Source organism: Chamaea fasciata, unplaced genomic scaffold (assembly GCF_029207755.1).
Source record: "Chamaea fasciata isolate MVZ Bird 193981 ecotype frontalis unplaced genomic scaffold, bChaFas1.0.hap1 SCAF_8, whole genome shotgun sequence".
NCBI classification, from domain to species: Eukaryota; Metazoa; Chordata; class Aves; order Passeriformes; family Sylviidae; genus Chamaea; species Chamaea fasciata.
The window spans coordinates 23,938,911-23,964,666 of NW_027094093.1; the positions used below are offsets into that span (position 1 = coordinate 23,938,911).

General features: G+C 58.9%; 1 protein-coding gene across 8 annotated transcripts in view; it reads left to right on the plus strand.

Moving 5' to 3' along the window:
* The first annotated feature begins 8,090 nt into the window (after positions 1-8,090).
* The window catches only part of TNS1 (tensin 1), a 55,279-nt gene continuing 37,613 nt past the window's right edge, over positions 8,091-25,756 (plus strand). For 6 of the 8 annotated variants that reach the window (XM_066190178.1, XM_066190180.1, XM_066190179.1 and 3 more), the window contains exons 1-9: positions 16,986-17,024; positions 21,946-21,995; positions 22,295-22,466; positions 22,826-22,876; positions 23,379-23,501; positions 23,797-23,861; positions 23,978-24,061; positions 24,181-24,293; positions 24,891-24,951. In XM_066190178.1, coding sequence (XP_066046275.1) covers positions 22,299-22,466; positions 22,826-22,876; positions 23,379-23,501; positions 23,797-23,861; positions 23,978-24,061; positions 24,181-24,293; positions 24,891-24,951 — 665 coding nt within the window. In that variant the 5' untranslated portion in view covers positions 16,986-17,024; positions 21,946-21,995; positions 22,295-22,298. Of the gene's footprint in view, positions 9,285-16,985; positions 17,025-21,945; positions 21,996-22,294; positions 22,467-22,825; positions 22,877-23,378; positions 23,502-23,796; positions 23,862-23,977; positions 24,062-24,180; positions 24,294-24,890; positions 24,952-25,756 lie in introns of those variants that run through there. The other 2 variants (XM_066190181.1, XM_066190182.1) reach the window with 2 other exon arrangements.

Genomic DNA, 25,756 nt, shown 5'->3' on the forward strand with positions numbered 1-25,756 from the left:
ATTCACATGTGCTCACATGCACACGAGTTTGCCCACACGTGCATTCAAGCATCTTTACCCCCTGTGTGTGCAGACACACACAGTTGTACCCACACACATGTTCACAGAGACGCTTGTGCACGGCACATGTTCCCAGGGACACATGAAGATGTACTGACGTGCAGGGAGGCATGAGTGTGCACACATCAGTGCATGCACACATACATGTCTGCACACACATGTGCACACGTGCATGTACACACCTGTGCACACCTGTGTATGTGCACACACAGACACTGCACACACAGACACAAACAGCAGGGACATACACGTGCACACATCTGTGCATGCAGTCTGTGCGTGCACACATGGCATGTGCATACACACTTCTGTGTGTACACACACGTACACACACGTACGCACGTACATACACATGTACACACACGTATACGTGCACATGCAGAAATGTACGTGAACACACACGTGTTTGCATGCGTGCGCACACACACACACACGCACACACACACTACACACAGGCACACCCCACCAGGGGGCGGCAGAGACTATTTAAAGGGGCAGAGGCAGTTTCCCCCCCCCCCCTTCCCCCCCTTCTCCTGTACCCCCTATCTCCCACCGCATCCCCCCCCCATCCCCTGCCCTGGACCCCATATCTTGTAGCCCATACCCTGTACCACAGCTGCAGAGGACACAGCCACAGGTGAAGGGGTGTGAGGAACATGGTTGGAGGATGAACCGCCGCCGAGGGGAAACAGGCAGGTCAGAGTTGAGTGTCTGAGTCTTGGTGCCACCTTGTTCCCGCTGACGAAGCCCCATGTTCCCCCCAGCCCCAGGACCTGGAGGCCCCTCCAGCACACGCCTTCAAGATGACGAGCTTCAAGAAGGTGAAGGCATGTGGGATCTGCCGGCAGGCCATCACACGCCAGGGCAGCACCTGCAGAGGTGAGCTGGGGCTGTGGACATGTGTGTGCAAGGGGACATGCCAGTGAGGTCAGGACATTGGGGATGTGTATGTATGCCTGCATGCACGAGGATCTGAATGTGGGACCGTGCCTGTGCCAGTCTGTGCAGACGTGTGCCTGTGTGTTAGAGGGAGAGCTGTGGCTGTGAGAAAGTACGTGCGGGTGCCTTTGTGAGTGGGAAGGTGGCTGGGAGGCAAGGGTGGCCCGTGGAGACACTGAAGTGTCGCACATGGACGTGGCTGTGTGTCAGCTTCCTGCATGTGCAGTGAATGTGTAGCGGCCACCATGAATGTGCACACAGGTGAAGGTCTGTGCACACTCTGTGGGTGCTCACCCCGTGAGCCGTGCTTGCTGCCCGTGGCACCCAGTGGGTCACAGGCAAGGCCGAGCGTCCTCACACGTGTGTGGTGTTGCTGAGCCCCGTGCGAGGGGCGGACAGAGGAAATGGGAACAATGAGGCTTCCTGTGCTGCAGGAAACAGGCCCAGGGGGAACAGGGACTGGGGTGCGGCCGTGGCCTGGGCCATGCTGCATGAGACACACTTGTGTCCCCTGGGGATGGGACATGTGTCTTTGTAGGGCTACCCAGGCAGCATAGTCGTGCCCTGTACAAGTGTGTGTCCCCCTGCAGTGGCAAACAGCCTACACTGCCCATGAGCGTGTGCCCTCTGTGGGGGTGTGGGTGAAAGTGTGTAACAGCAGTGCATAGAAAGGAGGGAGGGACCACAGGCAATGGCTGCACCCCTGTGGTGCTCTCAGCCATGCCAGTGTCCATGAGAGGCCCCATGAGACCTGTCTGTGCATGGTCTCCCCTTCATGCTATTCACCCTGGGCACTGGAACTTGTGCATGTTGACACCGTGTGTGCCCTAGAGCCACATTTTGTGCGCCTGCTGCTGTGCCATACTGGTGCCATCCAGAATGTGTGTGCATTGGTGTGATGTGTGGGTGTCCCTGCATGTGTGTGCACATCCCGGCAGCCAGTGCCCAGTGCCAAGGTGCTCTATGCCCTGCAGTGCAGTCGGGTGCTCTCCCTTCCCGCCCTGCATGTCAGGTGCCTGCAGACTGCCCCTTGGCACTGCTCCCCCTCCTGCCTCAAATAACCCTCTCTCCCCTCTCTCCCCTCTCTCCCCCACAGGCTGCAAGCTCTCCTGCCACACCAAATGCCAATCAAAGGTAAGGCCAGTGCCCTGAGGTGTCCCCAGCCCTGCCTGGGGGTGCTGGGGACTCAGAGGGAGGATGCCATGGTCCATGCCAGCTGACCCCACTGAATCGGTACCCAAATGAGGTGCTGGCTCTGGGCTGGTCATGGTGGCACTGGTGTCACTGCTGGGTGAGGCTGACAGTGCCATTCTTCTGCCTGGTCGCTGACAGCATGTGCCTGTCTGTGTACAAGGCTGGGTTTTGGGGTGCAGCCCTTCTCAGAGCACACCAGCAGGTATCTGTGCCCCAGTGCCTGGAACAGGGTGCCCTTTGCCAGGGTAAGTGCTGCTGCACGTGGGTGCCATGCACCGCAGCTGAGCACTGCCAGCTGTATGCACACAGGCTGAGCACCTCTGCCGATGCCCAGCCGGGGGCGGATCTTGCTGGTAGGAGACAGTAGGACTGAGGATGCCCAGTGATGTCTGTCTATCCAGCTGCTGCACTGGCAGAGGGGGACCCTACAGCAATCCAGGTTCTCCGAGGAGCTCGAGGTGGGCATGGTGCCCATCACTGTGCTGCCGGGGCAGGGGAGGCTTCGTGTTCTTAATCCCTGGGGAGGTGTGTATGCCAGCTAGCTCTGGGGCTGGCATCCTGGGCGGGAAGAGCTGGCATGCCCCAGGCAGACAGCGTAGGCTGGGACATGCCTGTTCCCGTGCCCATTGCCTGTGCCCAGCTGGGCAGGCAGGGAGAGGAAAGGGGGGGTGCGGTGCCAGCGGCCGGGCACACGTTGGGCTTTGCTGGGTGCCATGGGATGGGTGGCGGTGCATGGCAGGTGCTGGCAGCAGCCCTGGCACTGAGCCCCAGCTGGGCTCTTGGGGGAAGTGAGGGCCGTGGGGTACTCTGGGCCTTGAGCGGGCTGGGCAAAGGTAGCTGGGAGGCTTAGTGAAGCTGCGCCAGCTCCAGGATCCTCTGTCAACTCTGGGCCAGCACAGAACCCTGTGTCACTCCAGGCAGCCTGTGCCAAAGATGCCAGGAAGGCTGAGGCCAGAGACTTTGGCCTTGCCGGGGTGCTGTGGGGAGAACTGGAAGGGGTGTGCGGTGAGGGGACGCCCGTGGTACCGCAGGGTAGGCGGTGGCAGGGAGCATCTGGCAGTGGTTTCCAGGCAGGAGGGAGTGTCAGGAAGTGTGTGTGTCTGGGTGTGAACCCGGTGGGGATTCCCTGATGTCTGATAGGGGGTTGTACAGCAAGAGGGGGTTCATACCAGGCTCCCAGCATCTGGACGGACTGCGCAGGAGCAGCCCATGGCTCACTCTCGCAGCCGGCTGCATTTCATTAGCCTCCATCACCCTTCCCACGCTCGCTGGAAGCTGGAGCCCCCTCGCTGGGGCCAGCTAGCCGAGGGGTTTGCTGCTGGGGGGGAGCGTGCATGGGGCCAGGGCCAGGGGCCTTCCGCAAAGCTCCTTTGGGCCAGCGCCCAGGGAGGGGCTCCTCCGGTCGGGCAAATGGCCAGCTGACTCACACGCCGGCTTGTTACTGTAGGGTCTCCGGGGAGAGTGCATGTGGGGAGGGGGCTTGGCAGGGAGCAAAAATGGCCTCTTGTATACCTGAAGTCCTTCATGTTTAACCCCTGCACTTCCAGGATACTTTGGAGAGGGAAGATGGGCTCACCCCCAAAGTGCTGGCAGATGCACCCTACAATGCTTCCTCTTCCTTCTCTGGATTTGCTGTCAGGTCCTGGTGTCCCCTGGCTCTGATGGCTTCCGGCCCTGGAGTCTGCCCTGCCATGCTATTGGCAGTGTCTGCTCTTTGATCCCCATATTTACCTCCCTGAGACTTGCTCCACCTCTTTGTTCTGCCCCCTAGCATGGCCAGCTCCCAGCCAGCTGCATTCTGGCCCAGCTGGGGAAAGCCGCCACTTACAAACCTCAAATGGACCTCAGGTATAGGGGAATGGGGAGAGATGGGGGTGTGGGTGGGGTGTAAAGAGTTGTACTGCTGGAAATCAATGCGGTGTGCCAGGTGCTACCATGGGTGTGATGGGGATAAGGAGAGGGGGGCACTGGAGTGTTTGTGGGGACACCTGGGAGCTTTTGAGGTGCTGGTGAGTGGGAGAAGGCAGTGAGCAAGCAGAGTTGTAGCAGGGAGGGCAGGACCTGTGCCCTGGCAGTGACCTGCATCCCTCAAGTTTCCATCCGGCCTGAAAGACAGTGGGGGAGCAGTGGTGTGTGCTGGCAGTGATGCTGGTGGGATGCCTGGTGCCCATGGGTGATTGTGGAGGGGCCAGGGCAGCTGCACACTCATCAGCTGGGAAGCACAACACTGTTCCCATGCCCATGTAAGGCCCTTCTTGCGCCCTGTGCCTCTGCTCAGGGATTTTTTCTTGCTTAGCAAACCTCCCTCCCTCTCTCCGAGAGGGACGGTTGGATAGATGGACACTGGTATGTATGTGACACACACAGCCTGCCCCCTCCCTCCTTCCCTGCACCAAAACTGCCCGCCCAAATCTGGGGGCGTATCGTCACCCAGAAAAGTGGGGAAAGTGAGTCACCGAGTGAGTGCCCTGCCTGGGGGCAGCAGGAGGCAGGGAACATGGTGTGGGGTGCAGTCCTTCTGTGCCTGTGTTCAAGTGTGGGTGAGCCTGTGTTGTGGGTGGCATTTGGCGGCAGTGGCACAGCCAGAATCTGATGGTGACGCTGCTCTCCTGACCAAGGATACTCCGAGCAGTGACGCCATGCAGGCATGTCCCAAATCAAGGGATATCCTAGCAGTGCCCCTGTCCCCCAGGATGCCTTCACTCTGACTGTGGCTGGATTTTGCTGTGATGCTGGTTGGAGAGGCTGGGAAAAGATGGGGACTATGCTGTTTCCCATAGTGGGAGCTGGCCCCATGATGGATGGTTTGGCTGGGGGACAGGAAGCGCTGTGGTGTTTGGCTGCTGAATCGGCTGGTGATTGCTGGTGCTTGGTTCTGGGAAATGGCGCCTGTGCCAGCCCCTGGGGCTGGCAAGGCTCCAGCCTGCCCTGCTCGCCCCTGCCACCCAGGAGCCCACCAGTGCTGGGGGAGTGGGGGTGCTGGGCTGTGCCAAGAGGGGAAACTGAGGAACATAACACTGCACGGGGCCAAGGGGTCTGGGGGTTGTCCCCCCAGTGTCTCTTCCTGGGGAGCTGAAAGTGTGTGTTGGAGGCATGCCAGGCTGCTGGGCCACGTGTGTGTGTGTGCCTGTGTATGTGAACATGTGTGTGTATGACCGTGTGTGCTCACAGATGCATGCACGAGTGCATCAGCTGCAGGGAAATGCACATGTGTGCAAGAACATCCATCTGTGTGCACGGGCATCCTCACGCACAGGCGGGTGGTCACGTGCATGTGCTCCCAGTTCACTGCCATCCATCCCCACTGGCCTCATGCCAGGCCTGGGTTGTTTTTCAAGTGCCCCCTGGGATGGGACTCTGGGGGGGTAGGTTTGTCCATCATTAAACCAGAGGCTGGAGCAGGGCCAGGGCTGGGCAGCGAGGCATGTCCCGGCCAGAGCAATCGCTCCCAGTGCCCGCGGCATTGACGGGACCTTGGACGGCTGTAGGACTCATGGCGGGGTGTGGTGGTGGTGGTGAGGGGATATGCCACCCCTCAGCTGGTGCTGGGGATATTCCCTGCTTGTAAAGCAAGTCAAAACTAGGAAGGGAAACTGAGGCAAGGAATGACTGGACAATTCTGGGGAGGTTTGACTCTTGGTGATCAACACCCTCCAGCCGTGCCATGGCCAGGGGCCCAGGGAGCACTGGGGGGTATGGCCAGGCCGTGCATTGTAGTTTCCCGGTGGCTGTGCCAGGAACAAAGGCTGCAAGGAGGGGACATTCATGTCCCAGCTTGGTTGACTCTTGCCATGGGACTTGTGGCTGTCCGGTCCCTGCTCCCTGCCTCAGCCACTCTGCTCCCTCCCTGTGCTGTCGAGTGGATGACGTACTGGTCACACGGGAGCTGCCCGTCAGGTCTCTGTCCCCGGTGCCCCCGCTCAAAGCCACCCCTCCAGTGCTCTGGCACAGGTAATTAGCAACACCCCTGGTCTCCACAACAGAGTGGGCGGGGCGGGGGGAGGGAAGGAATGGTGCAGGAATATGTCCTTGACCCTGGCGTGGGCCCAGCTGGGGTGGAGGGATGGAGGGCTGTGGGGTGCAGCTCTGCCCCGGTGCTGTGCCAGGTCGTATTTGTGCAGCAGGTCCTGGAGGGGATTTTTGTTGTTGTTGTGGTTTTTTTTTTTTTTTTTTTTTTTTCTTTTCTTCCCCTTGCCTCTTTCCTTTTTCCCCTTCTTTACATCACTGCCCAAATATTTGGCCTCTCAGCTCCAGTGGGGGGCCGGCTCGGCTGCCTGGAGGACTTGGGGCCCTTCTCTGCACCCTCGGGATGCTGCACAGAGAGGATGGGTAGGGGAGAGGGGATGCTGAGACTGCCTGTGCTTGCTGCACTGGTGGGCACTGGCCAGGACTGGCCTGAGAGGTGTCAGATGAGGTGGTGGGGACCACCAGCCTCCCTCCTTGGCAGCTGCCAGGGCTGCATCCATCTTCCCAGAGCCTTGTCATGCTGGGAAGCAGGGTCCAGGCTTGCCTCATTTCCCACTGATTTTCTCCCTTCCCAAATGAGCTTGCATCTCCCATGGCCACTCCTCCTGAGACCTGCCCTCGGCAGGGTGCTGGGTCCCTGGGGACTCCCAGGACCCTGCAAGAGGTGGCAGTGATCCCAAAACAGCTGAAAGGTCTGGCTCACGGCGGGGGGTCTACAGACCCTGCGCTGGGGCTTATCTCCTGTGTGCTTTAATCTCTGGAGATGGACCACACCTGGGTGCCTGGTCCCCAGGTCTCCTTTCTTCCAATGACATCTGGGGTAATGATGCTCAAGGGTGTTTGTTTTGGGTCACAGAGGAGTTTTTTCATGTGAGGGGTGGTTTGTCTGCAGGGCTGGGAGTCACTGGAGCCACTTTGCAGACCGCTGGACTTGCTCCCACTGGCACTTTGACCCTATGGCTCCGGGAGGTACTTTGGCAGCTGTAATTCAAGGATGTTGTCAGGGCTTCTCTAGCTGTGTCCTGTGAAAGGGACATGTCATGTCCCCAGGGGACAGTTTCTGTCACTGCCCTGGGGACCAGGACAGGGATGTGCTATCAGTGCCCTTCGCTCACCCACTCATTTCCATCACATTCAGTTGCTGATACTTTCCCATCTGGCTGGGGTCCATGCTGTGCTCTGCTGGTGCAGGATGTTCATTCTCCCTCCATCCTTGTTGCAACACTCCCATATTTTTGGGATGCCTGGTTTTTGTGGACTGTGGTGGTGGTGGGACTTGTTTAGGGGTGTCAATGAATCCTGGCTTGGGACTTGTTTAGGGGTATCAGTGAATTCTGGCCATGGGATTTTGTCCCTAGAGTGGTGGCTGTTGGGATCTGACCCTGTGCTGTTGGATGCTGGGGAGGGCATAAGGCTGGCTGGTGCTTGCTTGGAAGGGGAATGAGGAGATGCCCTGCAGAGATGTTTGGCTCTGGTGCTTTGTCCTTGGCAGCAGGAAGGGTCCACAATGCCTTTTGGTGCTCCCACCCATGGCAGTGTTGGGTTGCTGTGGCATGGAGGGAAACTGAGGCATGGAGGGACTGGGAAAGATCTCCTTGAACTGGAGTGTACTCACAGGGGTGGTGTCCCTTAGGGGGACTTGGAGGTGGGAGAACCCCTTACCACAGACCCCTCCCTGGTGACTTCTGAAGGAGTGGTGAGGTAGGAGGGGTGTTGGGGTCCTGCACCGCTCCAGCAGAGCCAGTTCCAGCCTTTTGGCTGAGCCCACAGCTTCAGGACGGAAATGCAAACAGGAACAGGGAGGCGTTGGGTGAGAAAATGTCAACAGCACTGGGCCGGGTGCCTGGCTCACCGCCTCCCTGGCCAGCTCACCTCTCTCTGGGCCACTGCTGGTGGGCTTCTCATCTTTGCTGTGGGGTCTCCCGGCACTGAGCGCTTGCTTGTACAGCAGGGCTGGGGCTGGGTTGTCCCAGGGGCAGCAAGGGAAACCAGGGCTCCATCCATTGAAACGCAGCTTCCTGAGGAGGAGGAGGAGGAGGAAGGGAGAGAGAAGGAAGGCCAGGGGGATGCTGGGCACACTCCAGGTTTGGGACAGGCAAGCTGGGACTGGCATGACTTTACATGCTGAGGGACAGACGGGGCTTTTCCCGCATTTTGGCTTTGATTTTTAGTTGAGAGGCGGGCTGATAAATCTTCACATCCTCCCCAACACTGGGGGTGTGGGGCACCCAGGGACCACTAGTTGGGCACTTGGGCTGCGTATGGCAGGGGGGCACCAGGTTGTGCCAGGGGGTGCCAGGCAGGCCCCAAGCAGGGCCCCACACACCGGTCCCTGCCACCCCCCCGCCAAGGGCACAGGGACGCCAGTGGCGTCACGCGGGGCGATAAGGCCCCGACCCCGCTGCACCCCGCCGCCCGCCGCGGCCCCTCGGCACCCGGTGCGAGGAGCTTTGAAAGGGGAGGTGGCGGAGGTGTGTGTGTGTGGGGTAATTTTTTTTTGGGGGGGGGGCTGCCCACCTGCCGGCACCCCAACCCCTGGGCCAGCTGCTCGAGTCAGGCTCCTGGTTGCCTTTAAGGGCGTTTTTGGGGGAGGCGAGGGGAGCGGAGCGGGGCCGGACTTGGAGCGCGCCGTGCAGCAGGGGAGAGGGAAGAGGAGAAGAAAGAGGGAGAAGAAGCGAGAGAAGGGAGGGGAGCGGTGGAAAAAGTCGACCGGGACCCCATTCCTCCGCAGGGCCGGGGCCGGCGCCCCCGGGCTCCCCAGCCCCGGCCGCCCCGGGGGTGCGGAGGGGAGCGGGGAGCCGGCGGGACCTCCCTGCGCCCCTCCATCGCCGGGGTCCCGCTTCTGGGGAGCGAAACCTTTCGGCTCTCCCCCTCCTTCTCTCCCCTCCCTCCTCCCTCCCTCCTTCCTTCCTTCCTTCTCGAGGCTTGGCCCGGGGAGGGAGGGGGGCTCTGCCTGCAGTCTGCCTTCACGCCTGCCCGCCCGGGCGACGCCGGGCTCCCGCCTGCCCCCCGCGGCCCCTCCGGCCGCCCCCCGCGCCCCCGGGGCCAGGTGAGGCTGCGGTGCCGTCCCTCTCGGATGTAGGCAGACGAGACCCCGGATGGATTTCGGGAGCGTCATGAACCAGGTATGGGCGGGCGGTGAGGGCACAGGGGTTCTCAGGCCCCCCGGGACGGGGGGGTGCTGGAAGGGGTGTCATCTCTCCAGGGGGCGGGGGCCACGGGTGATATCCGAGCGGTGATGGGGTGGTGCGTGGAGGAGGGGGTGCTGCCCCCCGTGTTGGGGGTCCGCAGCTGTCACCAGAGGGGGTCTCGGGGTGCGGGGGGGCTTGAAGAGGGCGGTGCGGTGCTCGCAGGGAGGAGAACTTGAGCAGGGGGCGAGGGCCGGTTTGCTGCCGTCAGGGACCTGTGAGCGGTTCTGGGGGCCGTGCCCCCCGTGCCCCTCTCCCCTGCCTCGCCAGGGCCGGTGACTCTCAGGGTGCCCCGGAGAGGGACACACAGGCGCTGGGATTTGCGTCCCCCCCCGCTCCAAAGTGCGTAGGGACACGTCCCCGTGGAGCGAAGACTGCGCGGGAAAGCGGGGTCCGCCCCCGTTACCCCGCTCCCGCCCCGCAGCCGGGGGGGAGATGCCGGGCTCCTGTCACCCCCGCGGGGGGACACTGTGGGGGGCTGCCCCTCGGCCGGGACACCCTGGCAGGCCGCGGGTTAACCCCCCTCCCCGGCGGGACCGTCAATGGTTAAACTCCGGGTTAATGAGTGGCGAGGCAGCCCTGGCGGGTGCCAGCCCCCCCCGCCGCCCCCCCGGGCAGGGATCCCCGGCCCCTCGGCGCCGCCGGGCCCGCAGAGGGTTAACTCCGTCAGGGCAAGTCCCAGCGCAGATGTTTTTGGGCTGTGCTTCTGGGAGAGGAAACGACCGAGCGAGGGAGGCATCAGCCCGCTTGGGTTTAAGGGGAAAACATGGAAAAAAAGAGAACTGCTCTGTTCTCGGGCGCCTCAGCCCGCTCGGCGCTGGCATCAGCCCTGGTGCGGGACCGGTGACCCCAGCCAGTCTGTGTGCTGGGGGACAGCTAGCAGGGACAGTGGGGTGACAGTGGCTGCGCCCCCTGGGTGCTCATGGCACTTGAATCTGGGCGTTCTGGGGGACAACCAAGCAGGCACTTTTTGGCCTTACAGCGTGATGGCACTGGTAAGACAAAGTGTGTCCTGTCTGGAGTCTGAAGCCACCCCCAGGGAAAGTGTATCGGTAGAAAACAAACCTCCAGCTCTCACCCGCTCTGACGAAGCCTCTTCTTAGTGATCCTGCTAGCCATAGGTAGGGTGCTGGGCCTTGGAGCTGTGCTCCCCCATGCACGCTTTTTGGGGTCCCGAGTTGGGGGGCTCCATTTGCTCCTGTCTTTGGCCACCCTACTTCTTGCTTTGCCACCATCTGGTCTCTGGCCTTGTGCTGCCCATCTCCGGGATACCTGGTCACAGTGCTAGCAGACCCTGATCAGCACTGGAGCTTCCCTGATGGGTTTTGGGACCCAAGAGAGCAGTCCCACAGCACAGCTCCTGGGTTAAGGCGGGAGTACCTTTCTTTGTCTCCACCTCTTCCTCCTATCCCCTCATCTTCTCAAAACTACACATGTGGGGGACACCAGTTTTGGAGGTGGTGCTCAGCATGTCAGTTTCACTGTAGTGTTCTCAGCCCTGTGGCTGCAGGGTGAGGACACAGCACTGACTCCAGTCTCCATCTGCATTGGGCCTTTGCCTAACAAGTAGAGCCCCTGGGCTCAGTGATGGGGAACTAAGACCCCTTGGGGCAGCCTGGTCTTATTTTGGCACCTTAACCACCTCATGAGGTGAGTCCCAGACCCATGGGCACTGGCAGATGCTGGGAGGCAGCCCAAAGTGTGCAGCAGGGTCTAAATGCCCAGGAAGGGGTTTGCCTGATGCTCCACCAGAGTGGATCTGTGGCAAGGATCCTGCACTGGGCTCAAAGTGGGGCACAGATTGCTGACAAGCCGGTGTGCTGACCAGTCCCACAGGAGTGCCCGTGCTCCAGCCAGTCCCAGGTCAGAATCCATTTGTTGATCAGTTCCATGTGAGAATCCGTGCACTGGCCAATCCTGTGTGGGAATCTCTGCTCTGACCAATCCTGCAGGAGAGTCAGTGCTCTGGCCAATCACCTGTCAGAATCCATGGATTGACCAGTCCTATGGGACAGTCCGTGGAGTGATTAATCCCGTATAAGAATCCATGTGCTGGCCAATCCTGTGTGACAGTCCACGCCTTTACTAATCTCAGGTGAGAATCTATGCACAGGCCAGCCCCAGATCCAGTTGCTGTCCAATCTTATCTAAGAATCCATGCGTTGACCAATCCATTGTAAGAACCTGTTCATGGACCAGTCCGGGTGAAACCCCCTGCAGCGGAGTCTGTCCCAGCCAGTCCTGCTGTGACTCTGTTCCCAGCCTATCCCTGGTACAGAAGCTGCTCCCTGGCCAATCTTGGTGGTCTGGTTTGGCTCTGGGGCATTGGTGAGGGGATGGGGGGATCCTGGTTCATTTTCTTGGGGAAGTCTGGTGCAGAAGGGACAGTGACCCCATGCTCTCCCTTAGGCTGGCTGTGGGGTCCCCATGGGACTGGGGTGAGCGGTGTCCCCCCAGTGGGGTGGCAGTACACGTGTGGTGGCAGAGCAGGGCAGGGCTGGGGCTGTGGGGCCAGAGCCAGGCAGGCGTATGCTGGCCCATGGGGCTGGATCCAGACCTGCTGCCTACAGATGTTGCCTTTTTAGGCACTGGAACACAGCATATCCTTGCCTGTGGCCGGCCCCGTGCCGAGCCAGCCCCTGCAAGCAAAGTAGGGACAGTCCCTGTCCTGGTGATGTGGAGGCGTCTCCGTCCCCCTCCTGACCCCCAAAAACACCCTTCTCCCCCCAAACAGGGTCAGGGATGCTACCTTCTCTCCCTTCCCCTCATCTGCACTTGGCAGCGCTGAGGCTGATTGCTCAAACTGCCCCGGAGCCGGGACCTGCCCTTATTTGGGTTGAGACCAGGGCTATTTTGGTGCAGCTGCCTCCATTGCAACCCCTTGAAGCTTCTCTGTACATTGTTTTTCCTGTCCTATCCCATATCCCTGTGCCAGGGCTGCTGGCCAGGCCAGCCATAGGCTGCTGGGGGCCATCACCCTCCCAGTGCACTGTGTGTTTCGGGGTGTCTTGGGGTGCCAGTGGTGGCCCCCACGGCCACTGTGGGGTGGAATGGCTGGCGTCCCCTGTGGCTTTTCATCCCTGATTTGCAGGGCTGTGTGTACTGGGTAACCTCTGTCCTGGTCCTGCTGTCGCCTTCCTGGCGGGGATGGGCCACAGGGCGGCTCCTCGTCAACATACCAGGGGAGAGACAGAGGAGATAGCATTTGTCCCAGATTGGGGGACATCCCTGAGTGGCTCTTTGCCCTGTGGTACTCTCCCTGGTGCCCCCAGCATCTCTTGGACAATGCAGGGGCAGGGTAGACTTGATAGCTTCTGCCTTGGCAAAGGTGCTGTCCAGGCATCCAGGCATGGAGGGTGTAGCACAGTGACGGTCCCTGACCCAGCTGCAGGGCGGGCTGGGGATGCTTGGAGGGAAGCCTGGGAGCGGTGAGACCTCCGTGCCCCAACATCAGCCCAGTCTGACTCACCCTGAGCTGCTGGCCAAGCCGCTCCCCTGCCCTTCGGCGCATCTGCCAGTTACCCTCACCCGATGGAAGAAATCCCAAAAGCAGCACCTCTGGACACTGGTGGGGGCAGAGAGTGGCTGTGTGGTGCACTGGGTGCTGCCCCCTCCCAGCGACCCCCATGCTGGAGATCTGGGGCTCTGTGTGGCTGCCCTGTGCTTCTCACACCAGGGCTTTGCTGGGCAGGGTGGAGCTGGAGTGGGGGGGGGGGGGGAGGGGGAGCGGGTGTGCATGGAAACATGCCGTCCTCCCGCCGGGGACATGTTGCATAAACAGGAGTTTTGCCAGAGCTGCAAATAATGTGAGGGCAGGAGCAGCCAGCACGTGGTGTGGGGAGAGGGTACCCGACCCATGTGGTGGGCAGGGGGGTGAGCAGAGCACAAACACCATAGTCCCTTGGGCCTGGCAGGGGAGAAGGATGCTGAGGTGGAATGGGGAGCAGGGGAGCTGGAGAGGGAAAAACCTTCCCCAGCATCCCCAGTTTAGTGGTGCCAACCTGTCCCATAAAAGTGTCTTCTGCTGTGAGGTGCCCGATGGCAGTTCACACTTTGGCCCGCACTGTGGCTAAAAGAGGGTTTGGCAGGGCTTGGTGGCTGTGGCTGGGCTGGAGGGACTGGTGTATAGGGGAAGGGCTCTGGGCATGGCTGGGGAAGTTGCTGTGGCCTGTGGCTGTCCCTGGGATCCCCTTTGCTTGAGGCAGGGACTCGAGGTGAGCAGAGAATTGGGGAAATGATTTGCAGCCCAGCTGGGATGTTGGTGACACAAAGCTGAGATTAACTTGTTTGAGAGGAAGTGGTCCTTCATGGGGTGGTGTGGGACCCCATGAGGTGGGATCACATGGGCTGAGCTGGCATTTATGCTGCCCAAGCATTGTCCTGTGGGAGGCCAGTGTGGCCACTGAGTCACATTCCTCTTTGACAACTGCATTTCCAGACCACAGGGTGGCTTGTGCAGGGGAGCCACTTCCAGGACTGGAGGGAGTAGGGTGCCTTGATTCCCTCTCTTGGGGTCCACATTCTTTCTAAATAGGGGGGCCACGAAGCTGGCTTGCATCCCAGGGTCTGGGATGTTAGTGTCCCTTTTGTCAATGTGTCTCCAGCTCCAACCACAGCAGCTGGGCTGGCTTGCCAGCATCTCAGTGCCTGGCCATGGGGAGCATCTCTGGTGTGCAGGGATCTGTGTGAGGGCTAGGGTGGCTGGTGCTGCATCTGCTCCTGGCATAGTAAGGGTCAGCACCAGCCCGGATATTGTCCGGCTCCGGAATGTTTATCAGAGCTCCTGGGGAAGGGAAAAACAAAAACCGCCACCCAAAGGAAGGGATCTGCGTCAGAGATGGGCTTGGATCACCCACCGGCAGCCGGACGGGCCATGCTGTGGGCTGTGGGCCAGTGCTCGCCCAGCTCCAGCAGCCCAGCTGGGGAGACCCCAGTACTGCACTGATCCAGCCCGTTCCTGAATCCCAGGGCCCCTCCATGGAGGTTTGTTTTCCCCCAGCCCTGCTGGCATCTTGCAGGTTGGGGCTACAACCCACGGGGATGCTCTGCTGGAGCAGAATCTGGCAGTGGCCCTGGGCACTTCCATGGGTGCAAGGATTGTCTTACTGAGGGAGGAGGAGGGAGAGGAAGGAGGTGCTGAGGGAGGGAGGTGTGAGCAATGGTTGCAGCATGGAGAAGGCTCTGAGATGTCTCACCCCTGGATAGGAGGTGGATGTCTGCATTCCTCCAGCCTCACTCAGTTCTTGTGAAATGGTGCTGAAGTCCTGTTGGGATCTGTGGTGCAGAGGTCAGTCCCTGAGCTGCAGCTGGAGGGGTTAGGTGGAAGAGGGATCTCATGAGCTACTCTGCGCTGTGACGGTGTGGCCGGAGATGTCAGGGGTTTGGCAGCCAGGTGTTTATTTCTGGGCTTGGACATGTCAAGGGTATCGAGTTTCTCTAGGTATAGTGACAGCTGGTGATGAGCGAGTGAGCCCATCATCGCTTTCCAGCGGAAGGCTGCAGGGTGTGCCTAACTCTTTATGAGACATCGGAGACTGCTGTCACTTGTGGCCACGGGGCCTTGTTTGCTGGGAAACTGATTTTTCTGCTTGGCAAAACTCGGGTCTCAAGGCAGCAGCTCATGGGATGTGGCTGCTGGGAGGGATGGGGCTACGACCTGGGGGGCCGAGTGGGTGGGTGGGGGACCATGGGGAGGCTGGTGGGGTGGGCGGCAGCCCTGCTGCGCCTCGTTCCTCGCATTCCTGGGCAGGGCTGCTGGGCGGCGGGGTCGGCGGCGGGGGCCAGCCGGCAGGAATGCAAACACCGGTGAGGGAGAGAAGAAAGGCCGCTGTGTCTGCCACGGTGAAGCGAAGCCTGGACCGGGGGTGTGTGTGTCCCCCTGCTTTCCCACCCCTCCCTGCACCGAGGGATGCAGGAAGCCCTGAGGACAGAGATGGTGGCTGTTCTGGGGGTCGCTGCAGTCCTGTATAGAGTGATACTCTCACTGGTCCCGTGGGGGAGGAGAGGTGCTTGTGCACCTCTAGGTCAGGAACAGGACTGTCCTAGGGAGGGGTCCATTGTCTGGGGCAGGGTCTTCCTTCTTCTGCTTGAACTGGAGGCATGTTTGAGCCAAACTTGAGAGAGGGAAACAGCTTTACATTCCTGCAGTCCTTGTAAAACTACCTTTTTGAGATGCGAGAGTGTCATACAGCCTCAGTTGCTGTCTCCTGTGGATGGGAAGAGTGATGTCGGGTGAGCACAAGCCCATATTAGACATCAGAGCATCCTTAAGGGTGGGGAAATACAACCACAGGCACTCCATTTTTTTTTCTTTTCCAGCCAGAGGTGCATTTGTAGCCTGCAAACTTCCTCATGCCAACAGCAGAGGAGGACTGGGCATGGACCCTACCTGGCTGTGGGACCAGTGTGTCCAATTGTGGGGGAGCTGTGCATTTCCCCTGTCTCTGGCCCTGTAGCTGGTGCTGGGCAGGGGTCAGGGGCGCTTATTGAGCATCCCCAGGGGAAGAGCGCAGCGGTGTGCGGTGAACGGTGCAGGGTACGGCACAGCTCTCGTCGGTTCCAGCTCCGTCCTCAGCAGCAGCTTGCTGCCGGAGAACATTCCAGGGAGGCTGGCGTGGGGCCAGCGCCGCGGGGCAGGGAAAAGGGCCTTTTATGGAAGCGTTTCTGCATTAGAATAAAATCATAATAATAAAGCGCAGGGGAAGGGAGCGGGAGGAGGAGGAACCCTTGAAGAAAACAGTGAGACGGGACGGGAACATGCTGGCAGCCGGGGTGGGGAGCAGGCACTGGGCATCGTGCTCTGGGGACCAGGATGGGATGGGATTTGGGTGCTCCAAGTGGGGTGCTTGAGGCAAGTCCTTCTTTTTATGGCCTGAGGCAGGAGAGGCAGAGTGGGGTGCATAGGTCTCCATGCTCCCATGGTAGGGGACTAGCCCCTGAGTGATGTTTGCCATCTTGGCTCCATCCTGGGATGGGGCAGGGGATGGCTTACTGCGGGTCACAGCTCCTGGTGGGATTTGTAGAGGACAAAGTGCCCCGAATCACACTCTCCCACTACTGCTGGCATCTCTGGGCCAACAAAAGCTGGAGTGCCTGTGCCCGCTGCCCCAGCACCAACGAGGCGCTGCCTCTCCCACCCTGGCATGCTCCTGCTTCCCGACGGACTGGGGTGCACGCAAAACCCAAGGTTAATTGTCAGTAATTGCCGCTGGTAATTAAGGTAACAATAGCCGGGCTGTTCAGCGGGCGGCTGCAGGAGCTCACGAGGCTGGGCTGGGGTTTGTTCCAGGAGCTAGTTGCTCTTGGCATCAGACGCCTGCCCTGCGCTGCACCGTGCTGTGCTCGCCATGCCCACCCGGGCTGGGGCTGCCCTGGCTCCCTGGCCAAGGATGAATGGCACAGCTTCCAGGGCCCTGAGCCTGCTCCCACTCCCAGGAAGCCAGCCTTGACTTTGGGATGCTGCCTATGCTCCTGCCTGGTGTGACAAGGCCATGGATGCCCCTGTCACTTGTTTGGGTTGGTGCTGTTTTCCCTGTGGGGTGGGTGGGAGGTGAATGCTGTATTCCAGCCTTTTCCCACGCCCTGTGTTGGACAGGGGTGTTCAGGGGCTAATTCTGGCTCTCTTCTGCTTCCTTGCAGGCTGTGACCCCCTGCTCCCCCACTGTCAACTATGAGCTGGTGAGTGACACCTCCACTGTGAGCCATGGGTGACAGCCAGGGCTCTGAGTATGCTGGAGCACCCTGCTCTGGGTATAGGGCTTTGTCCCAGGGCTTCAGGGCATGAATCTTCCACTCTCAAAACCACAGGGGTCCTGAGCTGGGGGTAAGGGCGCTCCCATTTTGGTGCTGTGCCCCCCACCATTGCAGGCTGAAGGGCATCCCACAGCTGAGCAGCACAAGCTGGAGCAGCCCAGAGGGACTGCAGTCCCAGCCATCATGGGACTCCTGGAGCTGGAACTTTCAAGGAAGAGGAATTTGCAGGATTCTGAGAGGCAGATAGGACGTGACCATGCAGGGCTCTGGGGTCCCCTGGTGCAGCGGGCCTTCCCTCCCTGACCAGAGCTGGGGCGGTTTCTTGCATACCCGGAGATGGCTGTACCAGATGTGCCTTTGGCTCGGGGCGCCCAAGGCCGTGTATTTGCAGCTTTTGTTATTGTCATCCTCTACTATTGTCTGTCCTGGGGGCCTTTAATAATCTGCTGGGGCCAGGGTGACGCAGGCTGTTCCCACCCTGTCCTCCCTGGACACCAGGAGAACAGCTGGATGTATCGTCTCCATTCACCCTGTCCTGGGGAGGGTGGGTGTGGGGGCACTGGGCAGACAGCCACAGTCCTTCGCCACAGTGATCCAGGCCCTGACTGGACTCTAGGGTATCACCTGGAGCAAGGCCATGCCCAGTAAGAGGTTTGGGAAGCATGATATGATGGTGCCTACCGGGCAGCATCTTGCCAGCAGAGCAGCTCCTCTTCCCCATCCCCAGCCTGGTGATGCCTGTGGCAGTAGGCAGAGCGGGCACGTGGCAGCAGGGAGACTGGCATAGCCCGGGGCCGGTGCAGCAGCCCTTCCTTTTTGCTCCAGACGTGTGCCAAGGCTTGCTGGGGCAGGCGCTGGGGAGAGGAGGCCCTGGCAGGGTTTCAGCTCAGGCTTGGCAGCCTGGCAGTGCCACAATATCCGGGCCTCACATGGGGCCCTGAGCTGGGCAGCCCAGAGCTGGGCAGGGGTCTCACCTAAAGAGTGAGTGTTGGGGATGAACACCTGCAAGCCCATGAGGGCAGCCCAAGAGCCCAGGTGAGCAAGGGCATGGGGTAGGAGTGGATCATGCTGCCTGCCCTGGGGCCTCATGGTGGTTATCTGCCCTGAGTTTAATCTCTGCCTGCACTCCCCGCCCCTGCCAACCTCCTTGGGCACTTATCGACAGCAAAAATATGTTGGCTTCGAGCTGGGACCGTTACTGTGGCTTTGGGAGGAAATTGAAGGGGTTTGCCTTGCCTCATGGATGAAAATGTCTGCTCCGGCCCTGCTGCCAAGAGTAGAGCAGCCTGGTTTGGGGGTGATCTCCATCCTCTTGGTCTCAAGACTCCCATCTGGGGACTCACCCAGCTGGGTCCTTTTGCTGTGCCACCCCCAGGCACCACAACCATCATTCCCAGACAGAGGTATCTGTCTCCTGCTTCCTATATTTGCAGTCCAGACACTTTTTCTCATCCCAGGAAGTTAATTCCTGTCCCCAGCCTCCTTTCAGAGCTCTCTCCAGTGGCGTATCACCAAATTTTTGCCTGTTTTGAGCATCTCAGACCGTGACTCTGCTCCCACTGAGGTCCTTCACTGGCTCTGTGGGATCTGGCTTATCTTGGGGAGCTGGTCCTGCTGGTGGCCAGTTGCCAGGCTGGGTGTGGGACTGCACTGGGCTTGCCCTGTTGTTTTCTCCTAGCTGTAGGGTCTGACTATGGAGGATCCATCTGGGAATCCCACAACTGTGGGGGGCACCAGGTGCCTATCATGGAACAGGCTCAGGGTTCAGCCAAATGCTTCCCATTGGCAACAGTGGTCCAGTGCCAGTGGTGGTGGCTGAGAGGCAGGATGGCAGCATCCTTGGTATCTGAGTATCCCAGCTCTGCCCTTGGGTTTTGGGGGACTCTCAGCCTTTAGAAAGAGCGGACATGCTGGCAGACAGGGAAGGGGATGGAACCGTGATGCAATTCCTAGGAAGCACCAGAAATAGCCAGGGGGAACTTCTGACCCTGGCTCGGCTGTGTATGTGAGTCCCTCTCTCAATCTGTCCTCTCTCGCTTGCCTTTTTCTCACCCTCTCTTTGCTCCTGTCTGCAGCTATCCCTGGGGGAGAGCATCACCAAGCAGGTAGAAGTTCTGGTAAGTGCAACCAGCCACGGAGGCTGATCATTGCCTCAGGACCTCCTAGGGGGTTACTCGTACCTGTCCCGTTGCTGCAAGCACCCCCTGAAGCCAAAATCCCTCTGCCTGGAATGCTGTAGTTTCCCAACGTACCTGGGACCCTGAAGTCCTCTCCCCCTGCCAGCCAAGGTGATGATGGCCATGCCAAACGCCAAGCAAGATGCCCAGAGTTGGTAGCAGAGGCGGTGGTGGAGCCCAGCATACTGGGGGCCGAGGCTTTTGCTGCAAAGCTGGCTTTCCTATCTTGGAGCTGGGGATCTGTTACTTAATCTGTGGACATGAAATTGCTAAGACAGTGTAGACAAATGCACTGCCAAAGTCAACACGGACAGCTTCCCCCCTGCCTGCAGCCAGCTTGCTGGCCTCCCTGTGTTTTGGGGCTGGGACCCAAGGGATGGAGGCATGATGGTTCCCATGAGGAAGAGAATGAAAACCTTCTTCACCTGAGATCTGGCTTTGCCTAATCCCTTTGCTTGTCCAGGACATGTTTCCAACCCTGGGAAAGAACATCCTCAGAAAAATCCGGTCAGAAGCCTCCTTTGCTGGCTTTGCTGTCTTTCACAAAAGTTTCTTGGTATTTCTGAAGCCTTTCTTGTGCCTTTCTTCACCCTTTCCAAGCAGAAGGGACTTGCAGCTTTTTGATGCTGCCAGGAGCTTGGGGGCATGCCAAGCTAGCTTGGGACTAGAAGGCATATTCTTGATGGGGTTGGCAGAGGGATCTTCAGCCCGACGTAACTGCGACCAGCCTGTCGTGTGCTGGGCTGGACTGGGTTATACTGGCTTGGCTGGAGTCTCTCTCCATAGGGGACGTTTGCAAGGTCTCCCAGCCCAGTGAAGGGCAGGAGTGTTTAATAACAGGAGCGCTTGCTCCTATCAGCTGATTGCAGGCTGACTCTTCCTCGTGCAGGGGCTGGCTGCAGAGACGCAGCACGGCTGCGGTTGGGAAAGGGGGAGCAGGGCAGAACCCGGGGAGCGGGGCAGAGCTCAAGGGCTCTCGCCAGGGCAGGGGACACTGCAGGGCCCTGGCTGTGGGCACCCACTCCCCCGGGTCTGGAGGGTGCCAGGAGTGGACCAGCCATGGCGTGGAAATGGATTAGCAAGGGGCTTACTGCTATCCAGGTATGGGGAGGGAAAGGGGCTCTGGTGTCCCCACCTTTCTTGCCCTCTCGTGCCTCAGTTCACCCATGTGGGAGCTGGGGGTGATTCCTGGTTTCCCCATGTCAGCTCTCTGTTGGGAAAGGCTGTTTTTTGGGGAAGCTGCTGCAGCTGGATGGGGTGACATGGACTGATGGGGCTCCCTTGGATGGTGGATGTGGGACCCCAGAGGTTTCCATTATAAACTTTTAGGGCACTGCACAAGCTGTGGTAGGGATCCCATTCTGATCACTGGTGGGTGATGCCGGGACGAGCCCATATTCAGGCTCAGGCTTGTTCAACGCACCCTGACTCTCCTAGGAAAGGTTTTACCTCTCTTTTGTTGAATTTTAACTCCTTATTCGCCCTCAGCATTGCTGGAGGGTTTTTGAGGTGAGCAGGCAATTTGGGACACCGTGAGGAAAAACTGGAGGGGGAATTGTCAGTACTGTTCAAGCACTTCTGGCACTGAGACAAAGCTGCTGCCTTCTGGAGTGGCTTTGGCTGGGAGTGGTGACATTGTCCCCAGGCCCCAGGGTTGCTGAACCTGGCTCTGCTCTGCAGGGCAACCTGACCTTGTGAGGGGCATGCAAGGCTGGTGGAGGGTGACGCTGGCTGTCCATGGGAGCAGCTCTGGCACTGTGCTGGGTGGGCAGAAGGTGTCAGGTGATGGCTGTCAGGGAAACTGCTCTCCCACCTCCTCTCGTTCCCTTTGGCATGCTAGCTTTGGAATGCTGCAGTCCTGAGGAGAGTAGCAGCAATCTTGCAGCTCTGGGGACCAATGGGACATCCTGGGAATCAGCTGCAGGATGCATCTCTTATTTCTGATCCTTCCAGGCGTGTTGCCTGTGTGAGATGAGTCTTTAAATGACTGCTGCTTATTAGCTGGAGTTACTAAAACTAATGAGGTGCGAGTGTGTTTTTCCTCAGCGGTTTTTTTTGGAAACCCTGCTTTGTTTTTCGGCTGAGGTCATGAAGTCACAGAGCAAGCCGGCTGCAGATGAAATTTTCGAGGCCGGAGAACATGCATGAATAGAAGTTTCCTGCTCCAAGAGCTCAAACATTTCCTCCAGGCGTTTGGCTTGGTGGAGCTGGGGCCAAAGCAAACTGTCGTGCCTGGCTGCCTCATCAACACTGCTTGGGCAGCAAACCTGCCCCTGCTCCGGCAGGGCCAAAGCAGCTCTGTCCCACCAGATGTGCCTGCAGCCTGATGAAGACAAGAGGGACTTGTGACATGCTCAGCATCCTCCCAAAAGGTCCTCTGGGACCCTTTGGCAAGGCACCGACCCCACAGTGCCCATGGAAGCTGGTCCCAGCAGCACTGGGGTTGTCAGAGTTGGGTTTTGCATGTGGGATGTGTCAAGTTGCTTGTGCCGCTGGGATGCTTGGTGGGATTCGGAGACAGCAATATTTTGGGGGTGTTAGGATGCTCAGTGCAGTGTGGTGGAGGTGGGATGCTTTGGCAGCACCATCACGTCCAGGTCTAGCAAGACCTCTGTGCTGGCTGTGGCTGGATCATGGCAGTAACTTGCTTTTCCTCCCTGGTTCTTTAGGATGCCACAAAATCCCCCAGGAGTGGGCAGTCACGCTGCAAAACATCCAGGTACTTGCCTCACTTTCCCCTTTTGATGACCATCTCTGCTCTGCCTGAAGCTGCCTCCCACCAACACCTGCTTCTCCAGAGGTGCTATACCTGGGAGATTATCCAGTGAAGAAGACACAGGAGTTATGACCCACCATCCCCAACCTGGATCCCCAAGACACCCCAAGAGGACTGGGAGCAGGGGAAAGACTGTAGGCAGCTGTGTCCCCATGTGTCCCAGCCTGTCTTGCAGTGTGGGCAAGGGTCCCTGTGTCCCCTCCCCGTGCTGTGTCTTGACAGTGGTCCCCTCCCTTGTCCAGGAGCATGAGCCTGACTGCAGCCATGGAGAGCAGCTGTGAGCTGGACCTGGTGTACATCACGGAGCGGATCATTGCTGTCTCCTACCCCAGCGTGGCTGAGGAGCAGAGTTACTCCAGCAACCTTCGTGAAGTGGCCCACATGCTCAAGTCCAAGCATGGGAACAACTATGTGGTGAGGGGCACAGCTAGGTCCCTGTCAGGCTGGTGGAGGGGCTGGGGTGCTCAGCTGCTGGGGATGGGTGCTTGCAGGGGATGGATACTGCATCCTTGTCTTTATCTGGGCTCTGTTGAGGGAGGGGTTTTGCACTATGCTGGATAGATTTTTTTCTTCATTGAGGATTTACCAGTCCCTTTCAGACCCCCTGGGAGTTTTTGGTCATTGTACTGCCCTGTGGCAAGGTGTTACTCAGGATAATGTGTCTGCAGAAACCTCTCATAGCAGGATTTTGGAAGGCTTTGGGGTGAGGAAGAGGTGAAGTTGCAGCAAGGGAGAAAGATGTCCTCTCACTCTGTTTTTCATCTTCCCTAAAGCTTTTCAACCTCTCTGAGCGGAGACGTGATGTCAACAAACTTCACCCTAAGGTGGGTCACAGCTGTGAGAAGCAGCAGGGGTTTCAGGGGCCTCAGGGCAGGCCTGTCTGCAGGACCAGCTCCCTGCTACAAGATGCCTAGGGGAGAAACAGCCACCTTTTCTATTCTATCCAGCTGGGAAAAGCCCTGAGAAAAGCACTGAGACATGCTCTGTGGTATTTCAGCTTAACTCCCATTGCCCTCCCAGTCCTGCATTCTCAGTCCAAAATGGGCTGTTTGGAATCTCCTGGGGGCCTCATCCCTCTGATAATAGCGGAGCCCTCAGGAGCTGAGCCAAGTAACCTGGGGTGAGGGGCCTGAGATCTGGGACCATGGTGGCCTCCCTGGGCTGGAGATCTGGGCAGTGGGGTGCAGGGTTAGGGTTGGGGGGTTGCATATCAGAGCAACACAGTAATGCCTACCTTGTGTATGTGCTCTGGGCTTTGCCTACTGGCAGGCTGGGAACTCCGCCTGGGAGTGCCTGTCACCCCAGGTTGTTTGTTCCTCTGTTCAGGTGCTGGATTTTGGATGGCCTGACATGCACACCCCTGCACTGGAGAAGATCTGCAGCATTTGCAAAGCCATGGACACGTGGCTCAATGCAGCAGCACACAACGTGGTGGTGCTGCACAACAAGGTGGGCAGGACCCCTTACTGGGGCACAGCAGTGAGGTTCTGTGGGGTTGCAGAGATCAGGCTGAGCAGCCTCGGGGGCTGAGAGATGCAGAGAATGTGGTGGAGAGAATTGTGCTTTGGGGTGTGGGTAGGTGTCAGCACGTATGTGTAGATTGGTGTGTGTCTAATAAGGGTTGGGGCATCTGTGGACTGGCGTATGCATATAGGGATCAGTGTGTGCCTCTGTGGGATGTCCGTGCCTGGGTGCTCACTGGCCCTGCTGCCCCCATGACATCCCTTCTGCTGTGTGCCTGCAGGGGAACCGTGGCCGGCTGGGAGTGGTAGTGGCTGCCTACATGCACTACAGCAACATCTCAGCCAGGTGAGAGAGACATGAGGTCCTGGGGTGGCCCTGGGGCCTACTGGTGACCTCCATCCCAGTGGTGCTGGAGTGCTGGTGCCAATACTTCAACTTCATCTGCTCTTTCATCCCCACAGTGCTGACCAGGCTCTGGACAGGTTTGCCATGAAGCGCTTTTATGAGGACAAGGTGGTGCCGGTGGGGCAGCCATCCCAGAGGAGGTGGGTCCTGGCACACCTTTGCAGGCTGTTTTTTTCCCCATAGGGTGGTTGGATGCAGGGGTCCAAGGTGGATGTTCCTCTGAGGGTTCTGCCCCCTGAGCTGTCTGTCTGCCCTCCAGGTACATCCATTACTTCAGTGGGCTCCTCTCTGGCAGTATCAAGATGAACAACAAGCCCCTCTTCCTCCACCATGTCATCATGCACGGCATCCCCAACTTTGAGTCGAAAGGCGGTAGGTGCCCCCAGCTGCTCCCCCAGCCTGCTTCTTCCCACACCACCACCCCCCACTGCCTGGCCAGGCCTGTCCTGCTTGGGTGATATTTTCCACCATTTCCTTGGTAGTTTGAATTTCCCTTTCCCTCTCAGAGACAGTTCACTCGTATTAGCAGGGTGCTACCCTTTTCTGGTAGAGATGCCCTCAGAGGATGCCCTCCCGATGCTGGGCACTAACCTGAGCTGTGGGGTGACGCTGTTTTTCTGACAGCTTTTCCAAGGATGGCACCAGAGTGGCGTTGGGATGCATTATCCCTTCTGGTGCTTGTACATCACAGATCATCATCCCACCCCTATCCCCAGCCCAGCACTTGCCCTTGGTCCTACAGGACCTAAATTGAGTGCATTTCCCTTTCTCAGCTCATCCACAGCATCCTTTCTGCCCATTGCAGATGTTGCCCTTGATCGGTGCAGGCTGGCTGGGGCAGGGGAGTGGCTGTTTGCTTTGGCTCCCTCCCTGTTTGGATTTCTCCCCCGTGACTAATCCCTCCCCTGGCCCCTCCGCCCAGCCGGCTAACAGCAGTGTGCCTTTTCTCCCCGCCTTGATGTCTTCCAGGTTGTCGGCCCTTCCTGAAAATCTACCAGGCTATGCAGCCCGTCTACACCTCGGGGATCTAGTAACTATCTCTTTGCCATGGGGCTTTCCTGCTGCCCAGCATGGGGGGAATGGCAAGCGGGGGAGGATAGAGAGGGTCAAGGACAAGTCCCCTGTAGTCTTGTGCTCTGTACTTAGTCCGTTTGGGGGCCAGGGAAAAAAAAGGGGCTTCCTTTTTTTTGGAGGTGGTAACTGGCTATACTGGGCAATACTGGACCCTTCTGCTGCGAGGGCTGTAGTGACTCCGCATATCAGCAGAGGGAGCCTGGGGCTGCGTGGAGCCTGGGGCTGGGTGTCCCCGGAGGGAGTGAGGAAAGGGATGGGGACATCTGGGAGAGGAAGGCACCCTGGGAGATGAAGGCATTTCTTCTCTCCCTGCTTAAAAAAACTGCTCTTCGTGCCTGGATTAGCTCTCACAGATCGTAGAGTATTCTTAGTTAGTTGGAAAGGACCCACAGGGATCACTGAGTCCAACTCTAAAGTAAATGGCGCATGTGGGGACTGTACCCACAACCTTGGTGTAATTAGCAACATGCTCTGACCAACTGTGCTAATATTCTTTCTTTCTCCAAAAAAAGATTTTCCCCCTGTTTTAATCTCCCCACAGTCTTTTTCTGATGCTGATTCTGAGAAGTAGACAGTGGCAAAAGGAAAGCAGGAGTTGATTTCTCCAGCCTTCCAGACACTCTGCCAGTGCCACATCCCAGTCTGGGTGGGACCCCTGGAGGGACCAGAGCACCTCACCTCTGGGATATTCCCATCTCAACCCCTAGGACGAGATCTCACTTCCACACCGCCATGGGTCCCCGTTAGTTGAGATTTACTGC